General features: G+C 47.7%; 4 protein-coding genes across 10 annotated transcripts in view; 1 reads left to right on the top strand and 3 right to left on the bottom strand.

Moving 5' to 3' along the window:
• Positions 1-2,651, bottom strand: part of LOC126575181 (uncharacterized) — a 5,431-nt gene extending 2,780 nt beyond the window's left edge. For 2 of the 4 annotated variants that reach the window (XM_050235745.1, XM_050235748.1), the window contains exons 1-2: positions 2,313-2,651; positions 212-901 (exon numbers count right to left, since the gene is read on the bottom strand). In XM_050235745.1, the coding sequence (XP_050091702.1) occupies positions 212-901; positions 2,313-2,355 (733 nt within the window). In that variant the 5' untranslated portion in view covers positions 2,356-2,651. The remainder of the gene's footprint in view (positions 1-211; positions 902-2,312) is intronic. The other 2 variants (XM_050235747.1, XM_050235749.1) reach the window with 1 other exon arrangement.
• A 1,694-nt stretch (positions 2,652-4,345) lies between these two features.
• On the bottom strand, positions 4,346-13,960 carry LOC126578077 (uncharacterized). Of its 2 annotated transcripts, none has more exons than XM_050240283.1 (9): positions 13,440-13,960; positions 10,538-13,337; positions 10,274-10,475; positions 9,888-10,211; positions 9,083-9,811; positions 8,781-9,020; positions 7,032-8,699; positions 6,581-6,950; positions 4,346-6,511 (listed from the first exon to the last, which is right to left on the bottom strand). In XM_050240283.1, the coding sequence occupies exons 1-9, from the start codon at positions 13,645-13,647 to the stop codon at positions 5,652-5,654; spliced, it is 7,401 nt and encodes a 2,466-aa protein (XP_050096240.1). In that variant the 5' UTR covers positions 13,648-13,960; the 3' UTR covers positions 4,346-5,651. The 2 variants fall into 2 exon arrangements, with proteins under 2 accessions (XP_050096240.1, XP_050096241.1); XM_050240284.1 differs by having other exon boundaries at positions 10,298-10,475.
• Positions 13,961-16,563: 2,603 nt separating this feature from the next.
• Positions 16,564-18,446, top strand: LOC126578080 (V-type proton ATPase subunit G-like). Its single transcript, XM_050240290.1, has 3 exons — positions 16,564-16,733; positions 16,944-17,044; positions 17,120-18,446. Exons 1-3 carry the CDS (start codon positions 16,652-16,654, stop codon positions 17,297-17,299), a joined length of 363 nt encoding a protein of 120 aa, XP_050096247.1. The 5' UTR covers positions 16,564-16,651; the 3' UTR covers positions 17,300-18,446.
• Positions 18,447-19,014: 568 nt separating this feature from the next.
• The window catches only part of LOC126578079 (tumor protein D54), a 9,632-nt gene continuing 6,146 nt past the window's right edge, over positions 19,015-22,500 (bottom strand). For 2 of the 3 annotated variants that reach the window (XM_050240289.1, XM_050240287.1), the window contains exons 2-6: positions 21,663-21,784; positions 21,428-21,588; positions 21,195-21,254; positions 20,400-20,562; positions 19,015-20,314 (exon numbers count right to left, since the gene is read on the bottom strand). In XM_050240289.1, coding sequence (XP_050096246.1) covers positions 20,198-20,314; positions 20,400-20,562; positions 21,195-21,254; positions 21,428-21,588; positions 21,663-21,784 — 623 coding nt within the window. In that variant the 3' untranslated portion in view covers positions 19,015-20,197. The remainder of the gene's footprint in view (positions 20,315-20,399; positions 20,563-21,194; positions 21,255-21,427; positions 21,589-21,662; positions 21,785-22,500) is intronic. The other variant, XM_050240288.1, reaches the window with a different exon arrangement.

The raw sequence follows: 22,500 nt of genomic DNA, 5'->3' as shown, positions 1-22,500 counted from the left end.
CTAAACAATTCACAACAGATAATGAAAATGTGTAAAGAACCGCGATTACAATGCTATGATAATGAAGGATCACTTGGAAGCACCGGAAGCGATGGCAGCAAAAAAGTGGCGAAGCGTGCAAGCGCTCACGATAAGATAACGGCCAGCGAATGGCCGCGTGCTCCACTTCACCATATTGCCAACATACTGAACCTGCTCAACATGATCGTACCGTAAAACTCACCGACACTGATGGACGGCAAGAAGCTGGTGTCCTCACCGCTGCTACCGTGCGTCATCGCCGACGGTTGAACGGCGTGTGACCGGCGAGCGACAGTGGAGCGTAGGGCAGCGGCACGCTTCTGGCCAACCGTCGTCATTCCATCCACCAGCGGACCAGCACCAGCAGGGGCGGGCATTTCGATCAGTTTTCCGTGCAGCAGAAAATTGGTCGCATCCCGCTGTCTACCAGCGATTATCCCGTTCTTCATCGGTTCCGTGTCGTCAGCGGTACCATCCTCTTCCGATGATCCAGCGGGGCGTGCAGGCTGCCGAGGCTGCCAGCGATGTCCAGGATAAGGATGCAGTACCTGCATTACCGTGGCCAACGATCGCTGCAATTCCGCTAGCTCCATCTCAGGCGGTAATCTGGAACCATGGATACCCGGACCTGAACCCAGCATTGGCAGATGCTTCAGTTTACTAAATACATCTCCTTCCTTGCGCTCATCGCCAATATCGTCGCGATTCCGTTCGTAAGGATTGGCCCGTGAAGCACCGTGAGTATCGATGAAATCTATCGCTTGCGCCGGAATAGACCTTCCACCGGAAGAGGCCAAACTGCCGAGTTCTCGAGGCTGACCTTCCTCTTCGGGACTACTGTTTATGTTGCCGAACACGGTCGCCTCTGTGACGGTAAGGTCTGGTAAAGATTGAAACATGCGATTAAATATTTAAACGTATTTTAAGATGCTGGGTAGGACTAGGCACTTTTTACAGCATTTACTAAACAGATCAACATCGCAAATTACACTTGCATCAATGAGTTACTTCCGATACACGTTTTCGATAAGTTGACAAGACCCGGCGTAATTCATTATTATCAGTCCCCGTGGCAAGCGCGTGAAGCCCATTAATCACTGTGGAGCAGCTTTTGCTTCCAAAACGTATATTTGTAATGTATTTAGCATCCAGCGGACAGAATATGAGTACGCCATTTGAATATGAAATAGCTTTTCGGGGCGCCACTGCATCAGTACATGTCCTTGTTTTCGAGAACACATTTGAACGAAACATAAAGAGCTCCCCCCCAAAAAAAAAGATTTTCCACATGCTGTTGTTACAAAGAAAATTCATCAAAGTTTCTTCGGTTTGTGTGAATTTTTAGCAAAACTATTCTGAATTATGTTGCTCTATTTTATGCAGTTCATTCATTATGGATAAAAGTGTTATGGTAAAGTAAAAATTGCTATGTCGTAGAGAAACTTTAGTGAACAAACTACAACTCAATCTGTTTATTTGTCCCACTTTTTGCTGATATTTACACATTCTTTAGTTTGAATTCCACCAAACACTTCAACCAAAAAGCGCGACAACATAACAAAATGAACTATTTCAAGAGATAGCCCTTGGAAAACTTTTTTGGAAATAAAAAAGGCATGACACTGCAGGGAATCATGTTTTAGTCTCTAGAAGCATACATTCAGGTAGTCTTTTGAGTTAACTTATTCAGTTATGAATATGCACCGCTATCGCTAGGCTGGTTTCCCTGCCCTCCATGCTGCACTGTTCCTGGACCTGGAGAGGGTTTATGAAATCTTTAGCAAAAAAAACTGCAAAACCAGATTTCCCCTGCCAGATAATGATTGTGAGAGTTCAAAGTATTCGACATCCTCTAAGCATCTAGACCTCAAAATTGTTACCAATCGGAGAGGAGAACCGCCTGATCATAATAATGTAAGAAGAAGCCTTGTAATAAAATCGAATGTCCTTGTAATACGTTCAAATACTCCCTCAATCGCTCTTCAATAAAGACGAAGTAAATACCAAATATTTTAATGATGGTTCATCAAACAGATACGGTAGATAAGGGTGCAGCAGTTACAATAGCAGTGCAGTAATTGCAGCTATTCCCACCCCCACCGGCAATTACGGTACACGATGCCATAGAGCCAGCATTTTTCCTTCCCTAGCCCTAGTCACACATTAACATTCGGGTGTCACGGGGTCTTCCATAAAAATCACATAAAACTTCATCACCATCGCGCACTATGGTACAAACAACAACCACAGTAATTGCTAATTCCCTGATGTGAACTGCGTGTAATAATTACCCGTCGCCGTGAACAGTAGCATCGCAATCGAAAGAAGCCACATCCTTGCGGTGTTGAGCGGTCTGTCCGTCGATGAACCGTCGCGTTGACCAAAAATTTGAAACACCACCTCCTAGCAGACCAAAACTGTGCGTCACGCAGCCTACTACAACTACTACTCAGCCTACTCGAGAACGCTGAACGTTCTAGTTTCACTTCACTGAACAGTTGGCGATCATGTTAGTGTCCGGGAACGTACGGGAGATCACTTTCAAGGGCCAAGATCGAGCACTACAACCACTACTGGTGTGTCCTGCGGAGGGATTCCGGTAGGTAGGAACGACTGTTGCGACCTGTTGCTTCCGGTTTGGCGCACTGAGTGTACGACGTCCACCGTGGCGTCCACTTTTATACAAAGCGCGACACCAACCATCGTGTCGCCATCCGCACCATGAATGAAATGCTCAACCATTCGCACCGAACATGCGTGCTCGCGGTTTTGCGGTCGGTCGCTCGGTCGGTAGCGTGGTCCACCATACCATACCAGCCAGCCATCGTTCCCTGCATTGAAAAACCCGCCCGCCTGAAAGTCCTAATGAATGAACTACGAACCAACGAATGCGCGGAGGGCTGCTGGTGGGTTGGTAGGGTCGCGTCACCAGCGACTGATTGTCGCTGATTGTCCACCTGACCTGTCGCCGCTAATTGATAGGCTAAACTTGGCGGTACAAGCCAATGAGGGACGAAAAACTTCCGCAAATACTCCGAAATACTTTCGATCTCCGATTCCATGTTTCCCTGCCCTCCATTCCCAATCCCAATCGCGCGCGCATTTGTGTGCCGAAGCCATCGCTTCTGTTCCGCTGCCGTGCGTAGGACTTTGCACATTTGCAAGGACACCAGCATGTCATGCCCCAACTGAGCTGTTGGCGAAGGGCTGCAATGATGTTTCACTTTTGCTTGTGAAAAATTAATGCACTGTGAACGTCTTCCCTCGCTCTTCCTCTTAGCCCCAAATTGTCAGTCGAGAGGTTTTTTCTTCGTGCTTTTTTTTTGGTTTGGCAAATCATCCAACCCAGTACCGCTCAAAGGCTATGCGAGTCTTGCATCCCGTATACACGTTGCTAGTGATCATGGCACTGTCTACTCTGACGCAAAAGCATGTGCAAGGATGGGCATTGCGGGGCGGTGTTGCTTAGTGAATCATGCTTTCATGCCAAACATCTCGCACTGCATCGCAGTAGCCAATGCTCGGTACGTGGAGCGCCGTACGACGCAACGGTGACGGCCTCATAAGTGTACCCTCGAGGGTTAACCCTTTCGGTGGATGGCGCGCGGCTGGCCGTTGCTGATGACTGCCGAACATGATGTGCCACATCATGTGGGACAGTTTATCAAAATGCTTTATTTTACTATTATGGCTTACTAGTCTCGCTGTGAGTGGCGCCTGTTCGTTTGATGCTCCTCTTTCGATCCATACGTTCCATACAGAGGGCATCGGAGTTTAAGCTAAATTTTGACTGTCGTTCACTGCGAGCCCTGTGACTGTGAACAGCTTTTAGTAGAACCACGAAAAGAGAGACGTTGAAAATTCATTGCTACATCGCAAATTTGTTCCCCCATAGACGTTTATAATAATTTACATTATGGGAACTAATCATTTTCCTGTTTGTAGAAGACACTGACAGTCCTATCGAAGAGGATTTCATTACTTATTTATTCTATGTTTTGAAAATTCTCTTAACGTTTTAATTTAAGGATAATGGCAATGACACACCAGACCAGTCTATGAACGATGGCCAAGTCACTGAAAAAACACTGTTAGTAACAGAGCCAATTTTACCAAGCGGAGTTTGAAAACAAATCGTCAAAATATGAATAATCTTACTCAACTTACTCATCTTACTCCTGTAATTTTGTACCAACCCTGTTATAACTCCTCCGTTGCAGTCACAAAGATACTATCACATCAATAAAACATCAATCAATTGGCGATCAAGCAACACATAAACACATGAGCTGTCCAATTGCAATAGAGTTGCGAAACTTTCTCGCAAAAATTAGCTTTATTTTTATCATATATATGTATTTAATAATAATGTGTCACTGCCTTGATCTTACTAACCGTCCTAACACCACCACACTTCCCGGCCACGGGACCAGCACGGTCCACTGTGTTACTACACTCAAACCTCACCGTATCTCATCTGTACCTAAGCCTACAATCTATGTTACATCGTTTGCCTCGCTAGCGTAGTGCATCTAGTTATGATGAGCCTTAAATGCAGTATATTCTTTAAAATATTATTTAGTAATAAACTAGATTATGGATCTAGTATTACGCACACCTTATCGGATACGTATTCTTAGTATTGTTACCTAGCGATAAAAGGTCTCGTTTGCCGATCCCCGATAAGACCAACTATGCGGGAAAAGGGATGTGAACGCCTAAACAATTTGAAGTTATTACTAGCATTTTGCATTCCATTCGTTATCGTTTTGTCACGCGGTATAGGTTGCAGGTCGCTGACATATGCTTCGAGCTGATCCACCACTCAGTGGCCTTAATGTGTTACGATGCGCTACAATCGATAGCCTACCACTTCATGCCGTAGGCCGTCGGTGAAACAGCTGGGGAGAAATTGCACTGAGCCTCGTTATAGCAGCTACTATCGCACAAGCGACGGGAGCAAGCTTTCCAAAGCGCCTGACGCATTCTTCCTCTCGCTCTCAGTAACTGTAAGACTTAAGATGCTAACAGTAATTCTACACAATTTGCCATTGCTGACCTGGCATTCTACAAGCCACGCTTTCCTTTTGGTCTGTTTCGAGACACATGAGAGCTGTTAAGGATGCACTATCCTTCGATGAAAAGTGTTTCTCTACGACTTTATACCTAATACTAGTACATTATTCTAGCAAACGCAATAGGGATAGGGGTGTGTTTAATACAAGTTGTACAGCAATTGGACACTGATCTCAAGGAACGCATCGTTGTGGCCATTACGCCTTAATCGCTACGCAATTGAAGAGAGCGAGTTCCAAAAACAGATTCAAAATGGCTCGATGGCGTCGGGGATCAATTGGAACCGAATCACATGCAGACGTATAGAAATAGACTACTCCTTAGGCCCATACACGATTGCGTTTTTGGCCCATTGTGTTGTCTAGCAAGATGGCTAATGGATTAGAGTCAGTTTGGGTTTGAACCATCAGCAATGGGATCAGAGGCGTACATGGTACACGAAATGTTGACCTCACCATCTGGCTAGCCAGTGAATGACTGAACCGGATGGGTGCGCCACTAGCTAGAGTGATTTGCACGCGAAAAATCTGCTTCATGAAAATGCACACCGTGGTTTACGAATCATTCAAAGATGAATCGACAATCATCGCATCATCCGGTACTAGACGAAGCAGTTCTTCGTCGGAAAGTTTCGCTAAGCGACTCTCGCCGGTAGCACTGCTGCCAGCTGTCGTCAACGACCCTGTCGCCACTGGTTCGTCAACCCCGACCTGTGTAGCGACTGGTGGAATCAATTCAAAGGGAGTCGCCACAGCTGCCGTCATTGAAGCCGCAGGTAAGATCGTTGGCGGTAGAATTCGCTCATCGATATCTCCCAGACTGTTGACGGTTTGGGGTACGTAGCTCGATTGATAACCAGCGAAGAGTGACGGTGCGCTCGGATTGTACTCTTCATCATCATCGCCGGTGGTCGTCGCAGCAACCGCCAAGGGAATAGAAGATGCCTTCATGGATCCAAATCCAACACTCGATGATGAAGTGGAGGGATTCTCATCGTCTCCAGTGGCACCACCACCGGCACCTCCCTTAATGCTTGCCAGAATCTGTGACAGATTGGCCGGAATGGGAATATCGTTGATCAGCGAGGGCGGCAGGGTAGAATTGATCTCGCCCTCACTCAGCTCATTCATGGTCATCAGACCAACGATTTCGTTCTTTTGCATTGCAATTTTTCGGTTCAGCTCGTCCATCTCTCGCTTGATACGCTCGACATCGCTTTGGCTTTCCTGCTTGGAAGTTTCCACAATAGCCGTCACGTCCGCAAAGTTACTGTCATCGCTTGCACCACCGGGCGAGTACGGTGCATCATCGTCGTCTTCGTCGATCACCATGGGCTCAGCGGTACCGGCACGACCCGTTGCACTACCCACACTGCTGTTACTGTTGCCTTCGAGATGGGCCGTCGCAGATGACCCTAGGTGCAATAAAACAGACCGTCATTTACAACCACGTTGAATGTAAATCTTTCGTGTAGAAATCTTACCTTTCCCTACAATCGGTGCTTTGATGATATCCATGTCAACGTCCATATCTACCTCCTGCTTTTCGTCTTCTCTCTTTTTAGTGGTGTCTTCTTCATCACCTGTGCCACCAGCAGCAGTAGCAGTAGACGCCAAAAGGTCCGCTTGTTTATGCGAAGCAACAGCGGATGAAGTATTGCTGGTGGTAGCAGCATCGTTATCAACAATAGGAGGCGCACTGTTCGATGGTGGCTGCTTCGTTGCGTACTTCGTAATGACCTGCTGCATCAATGATGCAGTGCTCGATGCAACGCCCGTGGTTGTACCACTGGACGATGGATTCCCACCGGCTGAGGTGGTACCGATCGATCCCTTGGACTGACGCCGAGCAACCTAAGAATGGGAAGAATGAAATGAACAAAATTATCATCCATCCGTACCCGAATCCGAAATCCGATTGGCAAATAAGCTTACCTTGACCTGCGACGCTGAAACCGGTGGTATTGCCGGTCGTTTACCCTTGATCTTCACCAAAACACCCAGCAACAGATTGGGCTTCTGATCGCCTTCGATGATTCCAACTCCACCGAGCGGTTTCAGGATCATCGGTACCATCTGTTCCGCCGGCAACGGGAAAATGTAGAAATCTTTGATTGCGGCAGAAGGAGCTTTCACAACGCTGTATCGCTTGCGCGTGAACAGATGATTGTACAGCGTGTAATACGCGCTGGTTTCTCGCGAGTGGAACCGCACCAGACAAATCTCCTTGTTCGTGCTCTTACGAATCTGTGCTATGTAATCCCAGACGAGCTCGGGCTTGATCGTACCACAAATATCCAGATCGGCGCTAAAGTCCTTCGCCACATCCTGTATATCGCCGCTCACCGCACGGATCGACATTACCACACTGGCCACATCGACCATGTGTACGCTGCCCGTCCAGTAGGTGCGTTCTGCTTCGCGAGTCGTTTCGTCAACCGCTTCCTCCGACGGCTGATTAGGTGCCGCATCATCTGGCGATTCCCCTTCGTAGGGAGGCTGATGGGGTGGTGTTGGAATAGTGACCGTACTCGTCGGTTCCTGGTCTTGTTCAGGCTTCGATTCCTTAACCACATCGGTTGGCGACCCCTTGGTTGCTTCATCAGGATTAACCACCGACGGATCACCAGCATTCTCAGTGATCGATGTCCTTGAAGCTGCATCGCCCACCTTGCTGGTTGCAGTCTCGTCGGCCGAGCCCTTCTTTCCGGCGCTGCTGACCGTTTTCGAGGTGTGAGTATTGTCCTTGCTCGCATCCTGATCCAGCTTCGCTCTGGACGATGAATCCGAAATATCGGGCTCTCGTCCAGCGGCGGAAGCAACGGAAGCTCGACGCTTCTCGGATGAGCTACCAGTTTTCGTTGCATCCTTCTCACGTGAGCTCTTCCGCTCGTGCTTTGATCGATCACGGCTACGATCGCGCCCACGATGATGCCGATCACGATCTCGTTCTTTGTCTCGATCACGATCGCGGTCCCGTTCCTTCTCACGATCGCGATCGTGGCTTCTCTCGCGACTTCGCTTACGCTTGTGCTTGGAGCGGCTTCTATCACGCGACCGATCACGGTCACGCTTGCGACCACGGCTTCTGCTACGGCTTCGGCTGCTGCGACGTGAATCTTTCTTGCGCAGAGTGGATGACGACGAGGAAGAGGAAGCACCACCACCAGCCTCGGGTTTCCCGGCTAGCAGCGTATTGCTGCTACTGATTAACGAGCTCGTGGCACTGCTGGCACTGCCGTACAGTGCCGTGTTATAGTGCTTCCCATATCCTCCGAAATCGTAATCCTTCGTCCGGTAGGAGCTAGTGTCCTTCCCACCGGAGCTCACGAACGATTCATCCAGCTCGCTCGTACTGCTGACGGCCGAATTGTTCAACAGCGAAACGACATCATCGACCGGAACGGATGGATCTAACTGAACCCGATCCTCCCCCTTGCCTTCGATCAACTCTTCGCCTTTGTGCGTCTTCACGACGTAGTTCTTCGCGCACGCTAGCGATTCCAGTTCCGTCTTTTTAATCATCTCTAGCTGATGCTTGGTTTCATTCTCGCGCCACTGGGCCAATTCCTGGCTCGCCAACTCGTCCGCTGTCATGCGTACCTGTAAGAAGCGGGAAGTTCGCTATTAGTTCCACAGTTCTAGAGCAGCGACAAAACCGTCCACCCGAAACCGGTAGCCTACCAGTTGCTTTGGTTCTATTATCTTCTCGCAAATCTTTTGGAACAGCGACAGATTCTTGCGATCCTTTATGTTGAACACAAGCGAGCGATACTTGGCCCGATACTTCATTCCCGTGTCCTTGTTGAAGAGCGCAAACAGCTCACCCTCGGTTTCCTTTACAAACCGATCGATCTCTTCCTCGTTTAGGCGCGGTATCGTGCTGTCCTCTTTCAGCTCGGCCGTACGTTGCATAAGATGTTCCTGGAATGGAATGAATGTGAGTTGTTACGCCTCCTGAATGTGTTTGAGTTGAGCACACGCACCTTTAGCGTCTTTTTAACGGTCACACGGATGTTCTCACCACCAGTAGTGGTCGCAGATTTGCCAGTCGGTGTGGTTTGCTGTTTGTTACCAGGCGCACCATGCTCTCCGGAAAGCGAAGAGTTTGCCGATGAAGATGTGGTTGGTTTCTTCGGTGGTTTGCTAGCAAGCGAAGGGAATGCGGAAGACGTCGCTGGACTACCACCAGCCGGTGATCCACTTGCCTTGGATTGTCCACTTGCTCCAGCACTGGCGCGCTGTATCGATCCGGTGGTAATAGGAGAAGTGGCGGCCCCTCTACTTGTCCCTGTGATCGTTTTCTGAACCAACGTTGGCTTGCTTGCAGATGGTGCACCAGCGTTCGCTGTAGCTTTACCGGTTGCTCCGGGAGTTTTAGGAGATGATGTCGATCCCGTTGTCGCCGAACTGACGATCACCATCTTTTTTTGATCATTCACTTTCAGTTGAGTTTGCACCTTCGGCGATTGGCTGCTGCCGCTGCCGGACGGTGCAGTTGGTGAGCCAACGGTCGACTTCTTTGCCGATGTTTCACTGGCCACCTGCACACGACGAGCTGCAGCCTGTTTTTTGAGTATGATGGCGGCCTGCGGTGAACCAGGTGGTACTACTTCGTACGTTGGATGCTCTAGCAGCCACTGTTTGATATTTTCTGCCGTTGGACCAAACTTGCCAGCTAAACAACGACCAGTCGTTCGCTCCATGACGATAATCTACGGATAGGAGAGGAAATAATCAGTACCATAAATACTGGCAACACATTGACAAGCCAACACGTTGATGCTTTACCGTTTCAGCCGACGGATTTGGACTGGTGGGAATCAGTTCAGTTGGTGTGACGGATGTCGATGGCGCAACAGAAGGACGACGATCTTTTGCCTTATCTGTCATCTTCACCATCGGCACAGATCCAGCATGCTTGCGAATACAATCGTCACTGCAGTAGATTGAGTTCGGTTTCGCCGGTTTACTGCAAACGATACAAGCATTCGGAGTCATTTCTTCTGACACTGCTGGCGTTCCGGGTTCTTGGATGACAATCGTGTTGGTAGTGGATGTTTGTGCCGAAAGGTTTGATCCAGCGGATATTAAAAACTCCGTCATTTTCGGTTGCTGCACAGGAGAAGAAAGAAGACATAAAGCATCTCATTCAATGTGCCCTTTTTCTCAATTACCACCGCATCGCATCGGTCACTCACTTGCCGGTCGGCCTTTTTCTTGAGACAATTAGGACACGTCCACTCGATACCATCATGCTCCATCTGCTGGCCCATAGCCTTCGTAATGTTCACGCATTTTCCATGGAACCAATCCTCACACGAGTCGCAACAGATCATGAACCGATTGTTGTGCGGTTGTCTGCAAATGCACCACAAGCTAAACGAAAAAAAAAAGAAATGGATAGGAAGAACAATGGGATTCAATTGAGATGATCTTACCGATCGGGATCATCTTCGGAATTCCAGCTTTCATCAGAATCCAGATCATCATCCTGTGCAGCAGCGGAATCGGCCACTGTCGTCGACGTTGCTAACCGCTTCGTGCGATTACCTTCCGGTCCGGCCGTTTTATTCCCGCGTTTAGTGCCCTTCGCCGTGGCGGCACTGTCATCGACGATGAGAGTCCCAGTGCTCTCATCTACTGCACCGGATCCAGGAGTTGCTGGCTGAGATAAGGAGGGAACCGTGCTTCCCAAAGCTTTCTGCTGCACACGGACACCCTTCGGTGTCGAAAGGTCATCTTCGGAAATGGCCGTGAGCTGCGAGCTGGGCGTTACTGGTGTCCCTTGGGCACGTCGCTTGGAAGCACGTGTCGCGGGTGCTTCGATAGGTGGCAGTGTAATCACACGCCCGTCGCTACGCCGTATCTGTATTGCTTCCTTGCGTGGTGTTTGCTGCTCACGAACCGTCAGGTTTGGAAGATACTCCGAAATGGTTGTAGGTACTGCACTGTCTGCTTGATTCAGCACAAGTTGCTGCTGCTGCTGCTGTGGGTGTTGCTGTGGCAGCGAAAGAGTCGAGTGAGGATCGAGGGCACTGGGACCAATCACGCCAAGCACCTGTTTGTCAAGAATTTCCTGCAGTTCCTTGTTCTTCGCCAGTTCGGCCACGTGCTCAAGTAAATCTTCTGGCAGTGCGTCTACTCCACTGTTGAGTGCCTCCAGGATGGCATTATTATCCGGCAGCAGTCCACCGACAGGTTCCTCCATCGGTTTCACCCCTACCGGTGCCATTAACCATTGTTGAGCCATAGGGTCGTAGCCCGCATCGACCATATTGGCCGTCGTTTCTAACATTTTTACAATGTTGGGGATCTCTGCCGGTTGTTGCATGATGATCGGTGCTGCTGCTGTCACTGCTGGAGTGGTCGCGATCGGTGGTTGCCTTAGATCCTCCTGCACAATCGCATGAATCAAATCCAAACGTTGTTCCGCAAGTACTGGATTAGTAGTTGGAGCTGCAGCTGAAGTCGGTGCTGGCGTCGGTGTCGGTGACGAGGTCGGAATCGATTCCGTCAGTACAGGAATCGACGGTAGCGTCGGCTTCGGTTGTTCAATTACAACCACTTTCGGTGCGGATGCTGCAACAACCGTTGGCTCGGATGTCGTGGCCTTAACTATCGGTACCGCGCTGGTTGTTGGTGATGGTCCCTGTTGATTCTTGCCTGTATTCACTTTTTTGATGATATCGGGCGTTGAGAACAGAGCCGATATGTCACTAACCATGGCCGCATCCAGAGCGGCCGATTTCGGTTTCTTGTCCTTCTTCTGCGGCGTTACCGATGTAACCGCTGTAACGGTGGTCGGCGATGGCGACGGTACCGGTGTTGGTGGTGGCGTTGGCTTCGATTGATTGTGTGTAACTTCCGCCTTTGATGGAACCTTCACCATGGGCTTACTGCTGCTGATCGGAGGACCCGTCATTGGTGAAAGAATTGTCATCGGTCCTCCAGGTGTCGATGTTGTCGTCAAGGTGTACGTTTTCGTGGGAATCCGCTTGCTGGGATGCGACTGTGAATGAGATTGGGCGGCTGCCTTTACCTTAGCTAGCATCTGTTGCTGCTGCTGTTGCTGTTGCTTGGCGGTCTGTGGGGTAAACACTTTCGTCACACTCTCGTTCATCGTGTTGCGGACAGATTTCACCATCTTCAATTTAGACGATTCTTTCGATTCTTTCGCTTGCGATGCATCGTGTTCCTTTTCAGCCTTCTTCGATAAAGCAGATGCGGGGGGACCTGTTATGCTGCTACGCCTTGGTGCCTTAGGCGAGGGTTTGTTTCTTCCCTTGGCCTGCTGTTTGCGCTTTTTGACTGAAGACGATCGACCGCTAACACTGAAATCAACATCCAGCTCATCATCCTCCTCCGAGAAGGAGGATTCCTCGTCTTCCTCGTAGTCCGAGTAAAACTCATCGTCCTCTTCCTCCTCCAGCTCTTCATCGTCATCGTCCTCATCCAGTGGCTCGTCAATCTCCCGATCGCCCGCTTTCGATTTCTTCCTTTTCTGATCCTTCGCATTCGAGGACCCACCAGAGATCTGCGGCCCGAATGTTGATTTCCTGCGATTCAAATTCGCTCCCTTGGATGAGCCGACAGTGGCCAGTGCGGAACCCTTATTGAAGCTCCTGGCCGTGACTGACGACTTCTGTTGATCAGCAATCTTGCCAGCTTTCGCTGTCTTGACCGAATGAGAAGATGATTCCTCCGAAGAGTCCAAATCCTCGACAGTCTGCCCCTTCGGTACAACAGCTTTGTGGGAGGTGGTAGCGAGCGTCGTGTAGCAATGATCGTTCGATACCGTGTAGCGGATGTACTCGATGTCGACCACTTCTTTCCGCAGCGGGTGTTCATACCCAGCCAGACTCAGTACCTGGGCAGCAAACTTCTGTGCTTCCGATGGTGGATAGAAACCCTCGACGGTCAGGCTCACGTGACGCGGTTCCTCTTCAGCTTCGGTCAGTACGGTGGTACCAGTGGCCGATCCCTTCTTTGACATTGTTCGCGTCCGGCGGCTCGACCCACCAACTGCTGCGATGCTTGACGTGCCAGAGCTAGTACCGGCAACGGAATTGCTGTCGTCGTTGGAATCCTCGTTCGAGCTTGCGCCACTTGCTCCGTCCGCATCTTCCCTTTGCTTTTCGTCCTTTAATCGACGCCGTTCTTCCTCGATTTCCTCCTCAATGCTCGGCGTCGGCGATGATATTCGGACAAGGCTGACTGAGGTGCCCGTGGTTTCGTTGGCTGGAAAACGCAGAAAGAAAAGTTGTTTAGTAAGCAGTTACCGTGTTTGTCGCCCGGGAAACCGGTCGAACTGCCGAGCCGTGTTGTTCGTGCCCAACTTACCCAGCAAGCTTTGGAGCGTATTTTGGTCAACCGAAACCGAGCCATCCTTGTTCAGCAGTATCACTAGATTGGAGTCAAGCTTCAGGTCCTCGTGAACTGGCTCCTTGAGATCCGTTTCCCCGCTACCGGCCAGATCGCCCGCCGCACCACCCTCGTCAAAACCGTCCCGGCTCGAGGACGCGTACACTTTAAACACCGAGCTTGACATCTTGTTGTTGTTGCGAAATATGCCGGCACGCGTCTTACTATTGAACTTGCCTTCTCCGTCTGCACGGTTGCGACATAATGCTAATTTCGCGTTGATTCCCGCTGTATCCGGTCCGCTGGTTGTTTAAAGTCCAATTCCAAGCGCCTTCGCGCTAACTCACGCACGGAATCAAGTGCTACGGATATCGCGCGTATTTTCCCGGAGCGACCGCATTCATTCGCACCGAAACTATTCGTCGTCGTGCAACCGATCGCCAGTGAAACACGAGCGTAGATAGTCTCTAAAATTGCACGCTAAAAACGCCCCGAGAACGGAAAATCTCCATAACAGAGAACGCGACCATTTTTCGCACGCACGCACGGGTACACAGACACACACGGGTACACGCATGTCATGCAGTTCCACACGGAATCATGCTGTTCCACACGGTGTCATGCAGTATCACACGGTGTCATGCAGTGGTTGGCAATATCCTGCAGTACTCCACACGCAACAGAATTTTATGTTTGGTTTTAGCCGATTAAAAAATAAAATAACATTTTTACACGTATTATTCAAGATATGGTATCCACAGAACGCAAATCCGCTAATGAAACAGCCACTTCAGCGGCTATCAAATCAATATAAAATAATAGTAGTAGTCCCCATGTTTTCTGGTCACCCCAATTTCTGGGACCGCTTCTGGGCTTGCACAGCGTAGTGTGACCCTACGCTCGAGAGTAGACTCTTTTTGGAGTTGGGAAAACCTCCTATCAAGTGCTAGCATATGCCAGTAAGTGACTCCAAAGGAGTCCTCGCTTTATGTTCCAGATGGTCCTTGAAGGTCAGCCTATCATCAAACATCACGCCAAGATACGTATTCTAAACGATCGATCGTAATCGATCGATCCGGCCCCTATGAAATACTCCAAACACTTTAGTACAAGACGCTATGAATGACTTGTTCATGCAATTACTCGTTTCATTTGGTTTCCAATCCATCTCCCGATCCCCCTGATCTGAACACGTGGTAAATTCTATCGGACTGGGATGCTGGTAATGCAAACAAATGTTGCTCTTGGCAGTAAACCCCCAAGGTTTGATTGTACGGTACAAGCTCCAACAACAAAAAGCAGGTGCTCTAGCACAAAGAGCGCTTGGTAGTACGACGCTCGTATAGTTGATCTTGTTATTGTCGCTGGAGACGCTCTTGATACAGGTGTAAATTGTAGGAGTTCAAGGTTTCCGATTTGCTACAACTACTCGGAACATAGAACATGGCGCCCCCGTGTGTCTTCTGTTCCAGCAAGGCTAGTCTGGATTTTATTTGGAGACAAATACGTTGGCTCGTATGTCAGGTGTTTGATGTTCGTGTTCGAAGATTCGAAACGAACTTCACGGCATAGTATCTCATGGCCTTCAACTAGCACTCTATGAAAATGGGAAAATGTAACGGGCTCCATGGAGCAGGACATCTGCAGATGTCAGATGTTAGGTATAAATAAGAGATCGGTTGGTTCGATCAATCAGTTACTAAGTCAGTATCAAAAGGGATCATCAGCATTCGAAGTGTTCAGTGGCTTCAATAATGAAGCAAAATGTGAAGGTTATACTGTTGGCAGTGCTGTTCATTGCTTGCACCAACGCACTAGAGACCAACAGGGCCGGCCGTATCTCATCAGGAGGCATAGCCCCAATAATAGGCTTTCCATACGTAGTCACGCTGATGATAACAGACACATCGAATAGAGTCTATTATAGAACGGGCGTCATAATAAGCAACAACAACGTCCTCACAGCGGCACTAAATGTTTCCGGAATCGAACCACCAGTCTCCTCGGTAAGCAATCGCAACAATTCGATGTTACTGAGCAACAACTGATCCCCAAACGCCCGATTTTACTTCATTCGAAAGATTGCAGTTCGTGCCGGGAGTAATTTTGTCGACAAGGAGGGATTCACTTTTCAAACTCTCGGATACGTAAACCACTACCTGATGAATGATGTTAACATGGACAACTATGTGGCTGTTGTAACCATCAAGGGCAGCTTCCGAGGGTATCCAAATGTGAAACCCATTGCTCTACAGACTACTCCGATTCCCTATTCGCCATCCATAGTCTGCACAATGCTTGGATGGGGAAATAGCGTAGATGGTTTCAGAGTAATTAATCTGAGCGGTGCGCGCTACAAACTTGCTACAGATGCGTCATGTAGAACGGCATTCAGTTCTCTATCTCCTTCGTGAGTACAACATAGATTGTGTCGCCCTCTCGCCCTGACTTTGGTGTTCAATAATATTCCATTTTTGTACTTACAGAATACAATGTTTCGATTCGGATACGGGATTTGCTTGCATCGGTGATTTAGGCAGCCCTATTGTTTGCAACAACATGTTGTACGGTTTATCTTTAACACGTCAGTGCAAGTCGGGCCTTACACCGTCTGTAAATATTGCGAATAGCACTATTCTATCGTTCATTGCCCCATACCTGATAGAATCAAAGTCATATTTCATGTGTCCTTGCAATACTTGCTAACGACTTCAAGAATGGCTCAATTATGTTAGAGTACTCTACAGTGAGTACTCCTTGAGAATGATAGGAGTCAGCCGGTGATCAGCCGAAGCTAAGAGAATGAAATAAACTTGTGAAAGTTTAGGAAGCCATGTGAAAATGTGTTTTTTTCTTCGAAATTTCTATCACCCAGCAACACTAACATGACGAATAAAGTTACAAAGCGCTAGATGATTTGTATTATAAAAAGGAGGTCAAATGCGATGTCTCTCAGATCCAGCATCAAGCGAAGAAGGACTTGCCCACTCCAGGCACTAAGTGCAAACTATTTGCAACAAAACAGTAACCCTGAATGTCAACTATATGTTCAATATGGCGTCCCTAGAAGATTCACTTAGTTATTGAACACACGTTGTCGATCGCAGAAAAAAATTACTCAGAAAAAGATTACTGAGATTACTTCTCGGGCAGCGAATTATTAGTTTGTTCCTCGATAAATCGGACGGAAAATGGCCAGCCAAACGCAAGGAATCCAGCAGTTGCTCGCGGCGGAGAAACGGGCCGCCGATAAGGTGGGCGAAGCGAGGAAACGTAAGTATTTTTCGGGGTGCCCAGTGGAGTGGATTTTCTTTCGCCGTTTGCCACGGATCACGAGAGGCCATCTCGCGCAGGGGAAGGGAGGAGAGAAAATCGATACGGGAACGTTCTAGCGTTCTGCTGATTCGAATGGGATGCTGTGAGGCCCGCAATCAATTGGTATTAATTTTGTTTTGTTCCTTCGCGTCACTCCGCTCGGCCCAGGAAAGCAACGCCGATTGAAGCAGGCCAAGGAGGAGGCCCAGGAGGAGATCGAGCGGTACCGTCAGGAGCGGGAGAGGCAGTTCAAGGAGTTCGAGGCGAAGGTAAACGACTCGATTGCTTGGATTAGATGAAGGGCCGGTAGCAGTTAATTAATTCGTTCCTTTTCCGTCCGATAGCACATGGGAAGCCGTGAAGGAGTTGCGGCCAAGATTGATGCCGATACGGTTCGGAAGATCGAGGAGATGAACAGATCGATTTCGGTCAACAAGGCCGCGCTGCTGAGCGAAATCCTGACGCTGGTGTACGACATCAAGCCAACGCTGCACAAGAACTATCAGCCATCGAAGGCCAAGTAAAGGGGCCGCACGACCCGCTGCCGGCCAGCCGAGAGGCAATAGATCTACACGGCTCCCAACATTGAAGCGACGTAAGTGCAAACGAGTCCACTGCGTGCGTGCGTGCGTTGTGTGTCGCTAGTATTGCGGACGCCGGACACACGGACGCCAACGAGCAGATAAAACAACATAAATCCTAGTTACAATTGCAGCCCGAAGTCTCACACAAACGCCATTAGCAGTATCGTTGTTCAGAAAGCAGCAAAAAAAATGCGAGATCCATTCGAAGGCCCACGGATTCTGTAAATAATTGTTTATCGTTACTTGTTTTTCGTCGTTTGCGCGTGTAAAGATATCCTCTACTCTGCAATCCATTGTTTCGGTTTTAACTTTCGGTTCCATCGTTATCATATAGTGTCTTGTATTTCTGCTCTGTCTAGCAATCCCACAGCTGCTGCAATCGCCGGTCGGTTGATGAGCGAGAGCGTTCCTTATCATTGCGTTCTAGGCTTCTGTATCGTTTCGAAAAGTGGTGTAGCCCAAACGCGGGGGCATCGGTTAAAAATTGTAGCAAAGTAAAAACGATCCGTTCCGATGCTGTCTCATTCCAGTAACAAAATGTTCCAAACAATCGGTGTCCAGTATCTTGTCGTTCGTGTCGTGGCCGTGAGCTAATGTCCCACCCACCTCCTTTGATGTCTCCCCCTTTTGCTAGTTCAAAAGTAAATCTTAAGAACATGACAATATCACCCAAACGCCTCCGGCTAACGCGGTCGCTGGTAGGGACTTATCTCGGATTTACGAATTATTGGTTCTCTCTGCGATAGCGTGATCGTTCGCAAAAAGCGTAGACCGCCGCAATTCGCGAATATAGCTACTTACCTGCACTTCAATGTTTCGCTGTGTGTTCCGTTTTCTGATTCCCCCGTGTTGCGCCCGAAATACGTTTCAAACGTTCGATGCCGTATAGGCTAGTTATTAGGCATCATCGCGAAGCTATATCTATCTAACCCACTATTATCCTGAAGAAACCGAACACCGGAAACTCTACCCATAGTGTACCCCAGCAGCGTAAAAAGCGTTATTATCTCATAATTCGAAGCTGTAAAGAAACAAATGTCTCTACATGGAATGAATATTAATATAGTTATGATGAATGCGGTTGAAATGCTGTTACACCTTGAAATTGCAACAACATCCGAACAGAGTCCACTATATTTCAGTCATAGTGACCATTGCTACTATTACCTTCCTTGGTAGCCGCTTCCTTGGTGCCCCGATGATGCAATCATAGTAGCATGGCTGCAAAATTACGAATTCAGTTTGTGAAAAAAGAAGACGCTATTGCGAGACATTTTAGAAAAACCTGGAGTATACTCCTTCACCAATCATAGCACGAGATAGGTAAGTGTTTGTAACTAATGAAATTACGACTCCGGGAACTGCATTGTATGAGAAACGATGTGTATTATTTTATTGTTTTATCACACAAAAGCTCTTTCAAATGTTCAAAATGTCTGCCCTCCCCTCCCAAAAATGACACTTAAATACCGCTTGTTTAACCTTTTTGCTTTTTTTTGTAGTGGCAAAAATAGTTTCGAAATAGTAGCGCAAGTAAGTACTCTATTACTTGGGGAAGGTGAAGGTGTACGTATAGCGACTTGCATTCAGTGCTTAACCGATCGAAACGCCCTGTATACGAACACGTCAACGATGGATGGTAGGGTATAGTAATATGCACTTTTACAGAGCTGATGTTTTATTCAGATAATATACGCGCGTGTATGTGCTTCTTCACTTTTCTCGATCATTTCACACTCCGTCAATCTTATGCATTCACATTATGTCCGTCTAGTGCGAACATAAGACTATAAATAATCATCTCTTTTGTGTTCTTCCCTAACGACGCTATTCTAATAAGGGGGAGCACGTACGTTCCCTCTGGTTCCCTGTTGTCTTCTGTAGATTTCAACCAAGAAGAAGGTGCGTTTTGTAGCTATATGAGGAGGTGAGCTTATTGTGATCCTGGACTGTTGCACCAGCTAGCTATAACAGGAAGGAGGAACAGAGCAGTAGAGAATAGTTTACATCTTGCTAAACACTTTTAGGCACAATCAGTTCGAGTTGCGTTCCTTACTGCTGCTGTAGCAGTGGCGAGTGAAAGGGATCTGCTGTCTTCTGCGCCATTACTGAAAGTATGTAAATCCTTAGCTGTAGCGCTGAAGTTGAATCATTTTGCGAGGAATATCATTGTGTAGGGACATGGATAACGGATACATAGGTTCGTTCTTAACACCTAGGGTGCAAAACCAAACACGCGGAATAACGCATTAAAACGGCTTTCTTAATAATAGATGCCATAAGTGTTCAAAAGGTGTACTCTAAGGAAACGAACTACTGTTCTTCTTCTAGCACCAACCAGTAGCAGTGATCGTTGTTTAATAGAAAATGAAAACTAGATCATGGTGTCACACGCCGGCGGCACGGTTCTAGCTCTAAGATCCTTGTTGTTGGTTTTACTGTTTATTATGAAGTTTGTGTTAACAGAAACGAAACGAGATGTTAGCGATGGGCTCTAGGAGCGCACTTTCTGGCCACATCAAAGCGCCCGATGTGTTGGTCGGTAGTAAAACGGTTTTGTTTAAGATTTCTCATTTCACACAACAGCGTTACAGCGTATAATTTGCTAAACTTCTCACTTCTCCAATTACACAGTACCGTACGAAATATAAATTAGCACAAAACGATGATTAGCTCAAACCATAGACCGCGCAACCCTAGGAGAAAGGGGGCAGGGCGTATCCACAATAGAGATCCCCCACACCTCGCGAACTGTCCGCAATCGCGGTTACATACTAGAAAACCATCGACAAGCTCGCGATCCGGAAGGAGGGAAAAGGGGTTGCATGCTGGGATGGCTTAGGGGATCGGCTTTTCCTCCGGGATGGCCGTCGGCGTAGTGACGGAGTTGCGGCGCTCGTCGCCCTGCAAATCGGATAAGCTTTGTACAGAGCTCGATCGTGAGGATACTTTGGACTGGAAGCAGCAAAAAAAAAACAACCACGCATCATATTGACGCAATTAGAGGGATACATGACCAATGTTTAATGTCCCCACTTACCCGAACATTTTCGTATGCCGAGCCAACGCGTTCCTCGAACGATCGGAACGAATCGGATTGCTTCATTTCGGTAAGCTTTTGGGTCATCTTGCCGGCGATACCACCGATGACGGACGTCGTCTTGCCAGCCGTCGTTTTGATAGCACTTTCCGTTTTCTGATAACTGCACCGGGAGAGGTAATGCAGCAACATTCATTAGATCAAATGTTTCCTTTACACAGGCCAAGTCAGTTAGTTTAGTTTCGATAGCAGCAAAGTACAGTAGCTAATTTAGGACAAGCACACCAAGCAGAACCGGTGGTAATGAGACGGAAAGTCGTCGGTGGCGTTGACACAGGTTGTTGTGTTCTTACCTTTTCACTATCCTATTTGTTACATGCAAGCGATAAGAGGAGAGTGGAAAGGAGTTGATGGAACATTTAAACTACATAGGCAAGGAGCGGACAGTATTAGATTCATCATATCGTTGAGTGATGTGAAATATTAACAAAATAGAATGTAACGAACGGTGTTAATAATATCAAGTAATAATGCAGTTTTGCAATTCAATAAGAAGTAAAACAAACTAAAGATTATCAACACACATAAGTTATGCCGAAACAGGATCACGATTTTCGGTTAGAGTATACGTGGCTTGAATACATCTAGCAGGTAGCAGACATCGTGGTACAGAATATCGAGATACATCGTTAGTTAGTACACGCAGATAAAGGAATAAAAGGTTAGCGTGGATTACCAAAGGGATTTAGAGTACACCAATAAGATTAACAGTTGGATCCACTTAGCTTTACTTACATCGGTGCACTTGTCACGACGGTCGTAATTTCTCCCACTTTCGTTTCGACACTTTGATAACTTAAGTTTCCAATTGAAAAAAAAGGGTGGAACAAAAGAAGAACGAACGATGGTCAAAAGAAAGGCCAGTAAACGAAGGCAATGGAAACGGAAACAAGGCAGCTTTGCCAATCTTTTCGATTGCGCGATGATTGTGGCAAAGGTTCATAAAGCGCGGTTCCCGCAATACTTACACGTTGCTTTCCTTCACATTCTTGATTCCCTGGCTAACGTCATCGGTGATCTCCTTCCAGACGGTGATGCCAAGCTTGCGCTTCAGTTCGCTCGCATGCCGCATCTTGGATTGCAGGACCGTTCGCAGTGTTGTAATTTCCTCTTCGACACGAGCCAGTTCCTGAAACAACAGAAAGGAATATGTGCTTCAGTATTGCAATTCCGGCGTTTTGCTCATACTCAATCACAACTCACCTGGCTCCATTCTTCACGCTGTGCCACCTGTTCCTCGGTCGACAGACCGGAAAACTCATTGGCGATCTCGGCCGAGCTGATCGAACCGACGGGAGATGCATCGGACAATTTACCAGAATTGTCTGAAAGATGAAAAGGGGTGAGTTGAACAGTTATTAAAATTGTAAGATCAATATTTACATATTTTAATTATAATTTTCATGCGTTTCTAGGACATAAAGGACTATGACATAAGAGATCATTGCATTCCGCCAAACGCCAGGCCAGTGGTATTGACTTTCCAGTACGATGGGATAATGCAGAAGTCAAGAAAAGGAAGAATCAACGCAAAGAAACCGCGAAGCTAATGGAAAATATAAGTCCCAAAACGGTAGAGGTAGAGGGGAACATATTAACGAGAAGGAAAAATATGCCCAATAAGCCAACAAGCGACCCTGGGTGGGACACTCAACGATCGATGCGCAAATGTGGTGTTTACTAGAAACTCATCATACTGCCGAAGGCAATCGCATCGAAGAAAAACGAAACCATACCCGCTATAACATCGTTATGATGTCGGCTCGATCGATCGTTCAATCGATGGCCGTGAATATGCGTGCGGCTGGTGCTCTTTCGCTAACTTTTGCTACGGTTTCACTGACAGGTGTGCACACACTCATTTCACTGCAAAGTGCGTGATACATAAGATTGTTTTGATGAATTATGAATCTAACGATGCTCCAGCATTGAATGTACGCCGCATCGGCATCAGGAATCACTCTTACTTAATGGTGCTTTACTTTGTATGTTTCCGCGCCATACCCATCAACCAATCGCAACTCGCTGCCCTTGACTTCTT

This window comes from Anopheles aquasalis, chromosome 3 (assembly GCF_943734665.1).
Source record: "Anopheles aquasalis chromosome 3, idAnoAquaMG_Q_19, whole genome shotgun sequence".
Classification (NCBI taxonomy): Eukaryota; Metazoa; Arthropoda; class Insecta; order Diptera; family Culicidae; genus Anopheles; species Anopheles aquasalis.
Note: the sequence above shows the minus strand (reverse complement) of the source record. Positions and strands in the feature narration are given on the sequence as shown.